Source organism: Zingiber officinale, chromosome 11B, assembly GCF_018446385.1.
Source record: "Zingiber officinale cultivar Zhangliang chromosome 11B, Zo_v1.1, whole genome shotgun sequence".
Lineage (NCBI taxonomy): Eukaryota > Viridiplantae > Streptophyta > Magnoliopsida > Zingiberales > Zingiberaceae > Zingiber > Zingiber officinale.
The window spans coordinates 61208256-61219214 of NC_056007.1; the positions used below are offsets into that span (position 1 = coordinate 61208256).

General features: G+C 39.7%; 1 protein-coding gene across 1 annotated transcript; it reads right to left on the reverse strand.

Annotated features, from left to right (window-relative positions):
- Nucleotides 1–9655: 9655 nt before the first annotated feature.
- Nucleotides 9656–10228, reverse strand: LOC122033959 (MFP1 attachment factor 1-like). The gene has a single exon (XM_042593101.1). The coding sequence runs from the start codon at nt 10226–10228 to the stop codon at nt 9656–9658; it is 573 nt and encodes a 190-aa protein (XP_042449035.1).
- Between the last annotated feature and the right edge of the window lie 731 nt (nt 10229–10959).

A 10959-nucleotide genomic window follows, 5' to 3' on the forward strand; every position in this document is an offset into this window, starting at 1 on the left:
GCACCACCAACACCAAGACAATCTAGGATAGCCACTAGTCATCCCCAAGACCAAATTGTGGGAGATATCCAACAAGGGGTTAGGACTAGGTCATTCTTTAGAAATGAGTCTAATGAAGTCGCATTGATTTCAGAGATCGAACCAAAATTAGTTGATGAGGCATTGCACGATCCTGACTGGGTCATAGCTATGCAAGATGAGTTAGGTCAATTTGAAAGGAGCCAAGTGTGGGACTTAGTTCCTAGACCTAAGAAGACCACCATTATTGGAACTAAATGGGTCTTCAAAAATAAGTTAAATCAAAAGGGAGAAGTTGTAAGAAACAAGGCAAGACTTGTAGCCAAGGGCTATAGTCAAGTCGAAGGTCTCGATTATGATGAGACTTATGCTCCCGTGGCCCGATTAGAGTCCATTCGTTTGATGCTAGCTTTTGCTGCACATAGAGGTTTCAAGCTCTATCAAATGGACGTTAAATCGGCCTTCTTAAACGGATTTATTAAAGAAGAAGTCTATGTTGAACAACCACCGGGGTTTGTGAATACCGAAGCTCCAAACCACGTGTACAAGCTCAAGAAAGCACTTTATGGGCTTAAACAAGCACCACGAGCTTGGTACGAAAGGTTGTCAACATATTTACTAGAAAATGGTTTTGTAAGAGGTCAAATAGACCCAACACTATTTCTGCGTAGAGATGGTGAAAATATTTTTGTAGCCCAAGTGTATGTCGATGACATAATTTGTGGCTCAAATAACAAGGACTATTTGAATGAATTTATCACTCACATGGAGAGTGAGTTTGAGATGAGTCTGGTGGGAGAATTGACTTTCTTCCTTGGACTTGAAATCAAACAAACTCGAGATGACATTTATGTCCATCAAACAAAATATACTCAAGAGATGCTCAAGAAATTCAAAATGAGTGACTCTAAGGAATTATCCACTCCAATGGCGACAAACACTCGCCTTGACAATGATGAGAGTGGAAAACTAGTTGATCTAACGCAATATAGAAGCATGATTGGTAGTCTTCTATATCTCACAGCTAGTAGGCCGGACATACTTTTTGCTGTGGGCATGTGCGCTAGATATCAAGTTTGTGCCAAGGAATCTCATTTAATTGCAGTTAAGAGAATTCTGAGATACCTTAAAGGCACAATTAGAGTAGGTCTTTGGTACCCTCGTACTGAGTCTTTTGACTTGATAGGTTATACCGACTCCGATTATGCTGGGTGCAAATTGGATCGGAAAAGCACTAGTGGGGGTTGCCAATTCTTAGGATCATCATTGGTTAGTTGGTCAAGTCGGAAGCAACATTGTGTTGCTCTCTCCACAACCGAGGCTGAATACATTGCCATGGGAGAGAGTGTATCACAATTGTTGTGGATGATTCACACTCTAGAAGATTATGAACTTTCGTATAAGGGAGTGCAAGTGTTGTGTGACAACATTAGCACAATAAACCTAACAAAAAATCCAGTCCATCATTCTAGGACCAAATACATTGAAGTGCGTCATCACTTCATTAGAGATCACGTAGCTAGGGGAGACATTGCACTCACATATGTTGAGTCAAAGTCAAACCTAGCCGATATTTTCACCAAACCCCTTCCGGAAAATGAATTTAGTCATTTAAGGAGGGAATTGGGAATGTGTTTGGCTCAATAAGTCATTTTGACCACATCATGATCAATAAGGACCATTAAAATGACAAGAGAAATTGGGAAATTAATTTGGGCAACTTGGGAACATCTCACACAAACTATAAGGTTTAACAAATGATTTTTGTTTGCTAGAAATGGGGTGAGATGCTAGGATCAGCCGAATTATTCAAAATGTATCATACATCTCTTGAATAATTAGGTTGAAGAGACATCAATTGAGTATGGGGAAGACCATTACATAATTCATGTGTATTTGGTTCCTAGATCTTACTCATATATTCCAACCAAGGAAACTTGGTTGGATCTTTTCCTATAAATCATGTAACCTTGATTGTTGGACTGTTTGATACCTTTGATCGATACCTTTCGTGATTTTGTTTAAAACTAGGATAAGTCATTGAAATTATGATAGAAATTTGGATATATTTTGACAAACTTGAAACTGAATCTTTAGGACTATAGACAATTTAAGACCATAGGACCTCATCGCTGGGAAATAGTTATGCATATAGACTCTTCAGGGTCTAGATACTGAACTTGGAAGGTTTACTGGAGAAACTTCTATGAATTATCTACGAATTTCAGTTACTAAATTTCAGTATCAGACACTGATCGGTCTGTCGACCGATCCAGTGAGGTCTGATCGGTCTGGTGACCGGTCAGAGCGTGCCAAAATGCTGATTTTCGACTGTGTTGTCTGAAATTTCAGCTGAAAGTTAAAACACAGTTTGTGTTTTGGATTTCTAAAGGTTTGAAACTCTCCAAGACATTGTTGGTGCAATGGTCAAGTGGGAGTTGACTTTTAGGGGGAGTTTTTACTAGTCATGATTAGTGATATGGGATTATCACTAAGTTGATTGTTGACGTTAGTATCAAGGGGGAGATTAAGGGTTTCAATGAAAGGTATGAGACTTTCATTAGGAAGAAACTCTTGACCTTGAATCACTCTTTTTGATGTGTGTCAAAAAGGGGGAGAATGGGAGAATGCTCAGAGAATGTTCAAGGAAGAACATTAAAGTTTGGGGAGAATGTTCAAGGAAGAACATTGGAAAACCTAAGTTAGGTTAACCTAACTTGATTATGGTTTTTGTCAAACATCAAAAAGGGGGAGATTGTTGGTGCAACCTTAGGTCAAGGTTGACCTGGTTGACTTGACTCGAGTTGACCTGACTCGAGTTGTATTTTGATGTTTGACGAGAATAGAAAAGTTCTATTCTGATGTTTGACGAGAATAGAAAAGTTCTATTATGATGTTTGACGAAAATAGAAAAGTTGTATTTTGATGTTTGACAGAATACAAACTTGGGAGATTGCGGGTGCAATCTTTAGTCAAGGTTGACCTGGTTGACCCGAGGTGAGTCGACCTGATTTGGGAAAATCCTGGTGAGTGAAGCCAGGTGAAAATCCTAGTGAGTGAAGCTAGGTGAAAGTGAAAGTCCTGGTGAGTGAAGCCAGGCAGTTGGAGAAAGTCCTGGTGAGTGAAGCTAGGCAGTTTGGAAGTCCTGGTGACTAAAGCCAGGCAAGGGAAATCCAAATGGGTCAAGGTTGACCAGACATCTGGTGAAAAGTCCAAGCAGGGAGCTTGGCATGGGAAAAGTCCAAGTATGGAGACTTGGCACGGAGAAGACCAAGTTGGAGACTTGGCACGGAAAGTCGGAGAGGGCTCGGTAGCTTGTTCTCCGGACCGTGGTCAGAGAGACCTCGGTAGCTCGGTAGCTCGGTAGCTCGGTAGCTCGGTAGCTCGGTAGCTCGGTAGCTCGGGAGCTCGGGAGCTCGGGAGCTCGGGAGCTCGGTAGCTCGGGAGCTCGGTAGCTCGGTAGCTCGGTAGCTCGGTAGCTCGATAGCTCAGTAGCTCGGTAGCTCGGTGGCTCGGTAGCTCGTTCTCCGGACGAAGTCGGAGAGAGCTCGATAGCTCGGTAGCTCGTTCTCAGGACCAGGTAGGATTTAGGGCTGGGAGCTCTAAACCTGGATCAGTCTGGAGACCGATCAGGAGAAAATGCCGCAGAAGAAAAAGGGTGGTGAATCGGTCTATGGACCGATCCACATCCAATCTGATCGGTCGCCACGACCGATCAGACCATCCTCAGACCGATCAGGCTGTTGTCTGATCGGTCCAAGGATCCGTGATCAGTCTGCTGACCGATCCATAGTTAAGTTCATTATGCATGCGCTTTCTCTGATATTTTCTGATTCGCACTTCTTTTTGCCCATCTTTGTTTAACCTTCTGCTGTGAGTCTTTTGGAGATACAGGTTGCAGGTACCATACCAGTGCTTAGTTTCAAATTAAGCCTCATCAAAGGAATGAGACAAAGGATCTTTCCACTGCTTTCTCTGCGTCAAATACATTTGAAGCAGCAACGGCTACAGGTTGCGATTGACTGTGTTTCTGGCAGTGATCAGGCGGCGATTGGCTTAACTCCTGGTGATTGGTTCGAGCTCAGAGGCACCAGTGAAGACCGTGGTTCTATTGGTGTGAGCTCAGAGAATCAGAAGAGGAAGAGAAGCGATTGGCGACGCCGTAGCTTGCAGCAGGGATTCGGTGCAGGATGGCAGCGATCCGGTGCAGGCTAATCGAATGCAGAGACATAAGAAGCAGTGTATGCTAGAAAGAAGGTGAGAACAAGAAAACTAGAAGCAAGTAAAAAGCTGTGTGTGTTTCGGTTGGGAGCTTGCTGTGTTCTTGGACTCTGTCTTCATCATCTTCGTGGCTGTGAGCTTACTTCGATTTCCTTTGAGCCACTGTGATCTGTAAGTCTTGTGTGCTTCATTTTAAATCTGTTCGAAGACTTTGTGGAGAGGTTTCTCCACCGAGAAAGAGAGCTACATTAGCCGGAGTCATCCGGGGTGTGATCTACCGAAGATCAAGGGGTCGTCCACCTTACGGACACGCCGAGGAGTAGGGGCAAGTTATCCCCGAACCTCGTAAATCCGTGTGTTAGTGTGCTTGCTTCCTCTTTGTTTTAGTTTCCTAATTCCGTTGTGCTAACAAGTTTCTTTGTAGAAATTTGTGTTTAAGTTTTTAAGAGGCTATTCATCCCCCCTCTAGCCATCTAAGATCCTAACATATATATGTCCGGCCGGACGTATGGCCGAGGCTGGCCGGCCGGACGCCCGACAGGGAGTAAGGGGAAAAGGACAAGGGACATCTTTTTCTGACAGCGGACACGTTCTATGTTCAAGCCATACTCAAAATCCTACGACAGAAGGATCCGCTGTCCCATCAGAGACATGCTCAAACTGTAGCAGTATGGTGTCAGGTAAGCTCCTCTGACAAGCCCACACTATGGTATGGGAAAGGACAAGTGTACACCTCGGAATGTGTGCACTCGCTTCTCCACAGCCCTGTATAAAGGCCCTCACCCTTCGCCGGAGGTACGCATTCTACGATATTTGGAGCCACTTCTTCGTTACTTGCTTGCCTGACTTGAGCGTCGGAGGGTCGTCGCCGGGAACCCCCTCCCAGCCTGACTTCTGTGCAGGTTCACCGGAGGCCCGTGCGAGCAGTCCGGAGATCTACGTCAGCCGCTTGGAGAGCGTCACATGCCCAGCGTCCGTTGATTCAGCTTTCGGACAGGATCAGTTGCTATCAACGATATTTAGCAGATACTAGATACCAACCTTGTATGTTTTGTTTGTCGTTTACTTATGTATCGTATTAAGCATGCTGGCTTCATGTAGCATACCTTATACCTGACTTTTGCTTATGTTTATATGATGACTGTTGCATTGTACGCATCATGTCATTGCATGCATGCAGGCGACCACTTCTTCCTTGTGGGGGAGTGAGCCGTCGGGCCGCGCCGCACACTCGGCCACTCATGGGTAGTGGTAGCTGGAGGAGATGCCGCTTGTCCTATCGTGCCACACTCGGCCACTCATGGGTAGTAGTGGTAGCTGGAGTTGTGAGCAGCAGGGATCCCCTTCGCTTGGTAACTAGATAGCTACTTAGCACCTGTCCATCCGGTCACTCGAGAGGAGTGGCGGCCTTTGGGTGGTACAGTTGTCATCGATCCGACCTCTCAACCATACAGGGGTCATGGTGCAGAGAGGTGGGCGGGATGACCATTCGTGCATACGCTGATATTATTATACTTATGCTGTTGTTGCATGCTTATGCTACTGTTGTTTACTTGTATTGTTCACATATGCTATTATTGCTTACATACTACTGTTGCGCACTTATGCCGTCATGTTTGCTTATGTTGAGATATACCCTCGTTATGGGTGTTTAGACTTTGGTTTATTTATTGAAAATGTTTATATACCTTACATATTACCTCTGTAGTTATGAGCGGTACCGTAGCAGATTAGTACTACTTCTGACCTTCTATTGCTAGTCTAGGATATGGTTTCAGGTACGAGCATATATCTACGATTTTATTTTAGTATCTGTTTTCCCGTTTATGAGATTGTATACTGTTGGCTTATTCTCTATTTATATGTTATGTTCATGCACTATTTTTTCCTTTACCCGCTGAGTTCCAATACTCACCACCCCCAAAATGATTTTTTTTCGCCAGGTAGCAGGTAGATGAGTCATGGATGCTTGGAGAGATGTCGATTGCCAGTCCTGGGTCCTGCGTTTTATCGATTTTATTTCTGCTTTACTTGTATTTTTAGCATACAACGATTTTTAGTATTGTATGAATTGGTTTGTGTTTGGAGTTGATTCGTGGTGTTTTGCTTTTCGTGATCTTGTGATTGTGTAAGCCTAATTGGCTAGTAACCTTTAGTTGTGGATTGTGAGTTTTCTCTTCATTTTTTCCCTGCGTTTTTGATATAGCCGTGTGGGCTAAATATTAACTGCGTGGTTGTTTTATTCATTTATGTCCAGGCGGATAGACTGCGTATATTAACTGCGTGGTTATGTTATTTTTATTTTATGTATGTTCCAGCCGTGTGGGCTGATGGTTATGTAGATGTATTGTGTGTATTTATTGCTTCATATTATCACCCGTACAAGGGAGATACTGCCGAATTTTTATCTGACAGAAACTCCTCTAGGACGTGACAGGTAGAATTACTTCCTTGGGCATAAGTTTAAATCACCGGGCTGATAGACGCGGAATACCCTCCTTCCTGGGGGTTTGCTGCATACCTGATTTTACCTGCATGTACACTACAAAAAATTAATCATTTAGATATGAATTTTATTATGGGACTGATATACTAGGTCACCTGGAATGAGTGAAATTATCTTTTACTTCCTTAAATAATCTTCCCTAACTCTAATTCTTGGATTCATACTTACGTATCTCATCTAAATAGCCATTATTTTTAAATTTATCATTCTATTAAGAAAAAATGTGATAATACGCCATAGTTAGGATGACCGACGCAAAACCTTGACAATCATTTAAATAATTTGATACGCCATAAATAATAGATTTTAAAGAAAACAATTATGTTGTGTTAAAAAAAAAAAGGTGAAAAAACAATTAATTGGGCACGAATTAAAAGGTCCCAAGTGTTTCAGGGTGCTCCATTTTAAAATAATATCAAAAGGATAATTTATTTTTTTTATCCAAAAATGTGCTTGATATATGGTTATTGATGTAGCTTTTTTACTAAATCTGCTATAATAAAAAATTAAAGTTTTATCATAATACCAGTTATTATAAATTAATTAAAATTGTTATAATTTAATTAAAATTATTTTAACTGAGTAAAAAACATTTTAATATTTTTGTAACAATTTTAAGTAAAAAAGATTTCATCCTATTTTTATTCTGAAAATATTTTTATTCTGATATTAATATAGTAATTTTTTTAAAATAATTATAATCTATTTTAGTTTTAATTAAAACTACCAAAATATATAGCCGCTGAAAACAATTTTAGTCACAATACATCTCCACGAGTGTGATACAATTTTGGCACTCAAAGATGCATAAAAAAAACTAGAATTCGAATTTTAAATAAATTTAATATGTTAAAGATCGACTTAAAGGTGCAGTAAAAAGCTCCACTTCTAATAAAATAAAAGTGATTAGGTTCATCTCAATTATTTCTCATAATTCTGTCTTCAGATTATATAAAAAAAATAAATCATAAAGCCGAACTTATAACTGACTATCAAATTGATTAAGGGATGGAAGAGAATTTTTTATTCATACTACCACATATTTTAAAGATTTTCAATCTTTTGAACCAAATTAAGTTGTCTTTATAATTTCTGCTATACAATTAAACTATGCTTAGAACATTAACACAATTTTAAAAAAATAAATGCAATATGACACTTTTCTACTGAAGTTATTAAATTGAGAATGTAACTTCTAAGTTTTGGATTGTAAATTAACTCTATATACATTACAACTTAAAAATATAAATTTATTTCGATATTTGAGATAATTTATTTTCAATTTCCTAACAAAACAAACTAAATAATATATATTTTTTTAAATAATAGGCACTTGGATTATTTTGTTTCATTCTTAAATAATTAAAACTTTCTAAAATCCATGCTAGAATTGAATATTTTAAATAAAATTCAAATCTTTATGCTATTTCAGACCTCTTCTATAGTTTACATAAAATTTGAATCAATTCCATAAATTATGTATTTTATTTTGAAAATTTTCTTGTTTAAAAATATTTATCAGGACAATTATTGACCTGACACCATCCTTAGTGTGTTCATGTGCTACAAGCACGGATGAAAATGTGCATTCCACATCTTCATCCCTCCAGAATCTATCTTCCCTATTAGTTTCATCCTTAGTGAATACATGCCTTAAAGTTCCAACTTTGTAAATTCCCTCAATATTTCTTCTTTGATCTGCCATAAGTTCATATGAAAGTTTCTTCCAAACAATTACTAGAAAAATTCAATTGGTTTAATCTAAACTTGCCCTTAGTTTAAGATTTAAATAACTTAGTCCGTCGAGAAAATATTGCTTGATCGCTGCACAATAAAAAAAGCAGATACCAAATCCACCAGAGATCATAATATACGATCCAAAGAACTAAAGGAAAATCATGTAGTTTATGAACCAGAAACTAAACCAAGCCTCTTTGATTTTTCTTATCCATAAACGTCTACTAAGTTCAACAAGAAATCAAACATGTAGTCAAGGTTGATCTTGAAGCAAAGCCATCAAAAGAAAACAAAGTATGGGAGACAAAGAATTCATCAAGCAAGTGCATAAGCAACCATTGGTCTTGGACGAGGCTACAGGCTGTGAAAATAACTACTAAGACTATTGAAAAGTGATAGATGCCGAAGTCACATAATACAAGTTTGAGATATACATGATGGGCTTGAGATACATGGAGCAAACTAGTTTTTTGTGGCATTGACCTTGCAAATATAAGATAAACTTCTGCATATTACCATCACAAGGCAAGGGACATTTTGGTAGACTTAATATGCTGAGAGTTTGAAGTTTTTTGGGATAGAAAGAGTAAGAAGGTTACTATTACAGCAATGAAAACAATAAAAAGTGACTTAGATTTAACAAAAGATGATTTGGGAAACAAGTTGCTAGCTTTAACACCCCAGTATTATAAGTGAGATGATGCCACTATGATAAGCATGTAATCTTTACAACAACGGAGCAAGGATTCAAGAGGGGAAAAGAAGACTGCTTTTTCAAAATAATCTATAGGTCACAAGTGCAAGATTATATTAACAAAGGATGCTACATCCACTTACAATCTCTAAGGAAAGTTTAGGTAAACAAGGAATATCAAATAATGAACAAAAGAAATCAATTTAAATGATTCTTCACCACATGAAACAGCCTTTCCATACAACTAAAAAACATCACATAATTGCAAAACAGAAATGTGTTTATATAGATTGATCCATCCAAATTCATCAAATTATTCAAGTAAATGCAATCATGTAGTTAAATGAACACCACAACCACAATCCTTAAATTATCATACGAAAACCACAGTAAACAGATCCATAGAGAAGCATTAAATACGGGAATACGAGTACAGGAAACAAACAAGTTACCATGCTAGCCAAAGCCGAACACAAGACTCAGACGGACGCAGACTCCTGTTCGATGATGGACGCGGACTCTTGTTCGACGGACGAGGCCTCTTCGTCACCACCAGCAGCAGTGATGGCAGATTCAGTAGTGGTGACAGATTCAGCTGGCACCGAAACCGCCTTGTCAACCGCTTCCTCGGTGGTGGGCGCAGATGAGGCTGGCAAGGGCTTCGACTTTAAGAAATCCATCATGCGCTTGCTGATATCCTTGGAGTAGATCTGGAGGACTGCCAGTCCCTCGTCAATGGAAGCGACTTCCCGACCACTGCCGGAGTTGGCGGCGTCGAAGGCTTCCTGCTCGATGATGCGGGCCGTGGCGGCCGCCATCTCTTCGGGGACGACGCAGTAGCGCTTCGTGAGGACGGAGGGGGAGGAGAGCGTGTCGATCAGGCGATGGATCACGGCATCCCGCGCCCGCTGTGATGGCGGCCAGATGTTGAGGGATATAGCCGGAGGGGGCGACGGAGACGGTGGAACCTCCGATTTCAGAGAGTCGTCTGCGCCTTCTTCGACGGCGATCTCGCCGCCTTGAGGCTTCGTGGCTTCGCTGTCTTCCGTCATTTCGACGAGCGAGGGTTAGGTTTGGTGACTTTGGTGAGAGACCGGGGGAAAGAGGGAAGGAAACATTCGATGGTTGAGATGGCCAGTTAAACTTAAACATGTCTAATTAACGCCCTATTTTCTCACTGGAAAGAGGATGGATTGCGTTACCGACATTTTTTACCTATTAAAAAATAATAATAGGTATCCATCCGTCCTTTTTTTTTTTACATTATTTTTTACGGTTGTTTTACTAAAAAGAATAATCACGTTTCTTTATTTATTAAAACAGATATTCTAATTTCAAAACTAAAAATAAAATTAAAAAAAATAGTACTATTTGCTTTCTACCTCTCATCAACCTCTTAAATCTCCTCTCTCTAAATATCATTTTTAAATACATCTTAGCCATATTTGTTTAGTTTTAAAAATTAATAAAATAATTTAGATGCATATGAGACTCATTCCTCTCTTTCTTACCTTGTAAAAATTTAGAGTTATTGTCCTCCAACGAAACCATACTTTCTTGTGTCCCAACATCTAGGGTTTTCACGAAATTCACATAGTGTGTCCCTCTAAAGCGACGTCAAGGTTTTTCGATGAAATCCACACATCTAAGATAACAGACATTAAGGGTCTCCGATGAAATCCACATAGAAGCCTATCCATTCAAGTATTTAGGATTTTATCTACCGTAAATACTTTCCTTTCAAAATGAAGAAAGAAGCTATGACAATAAAGGTAAGTATCAA

Excerpts from the sequence above, each read along its gene's own strand:
- LOC122033959 (XM_042593101.1), bottom strand. The coding sequence starts at position 10,228 with ATGACGGAAGACAGCGAAGCCACGAAGCCTCAAGGCGGCGAGATCGCC.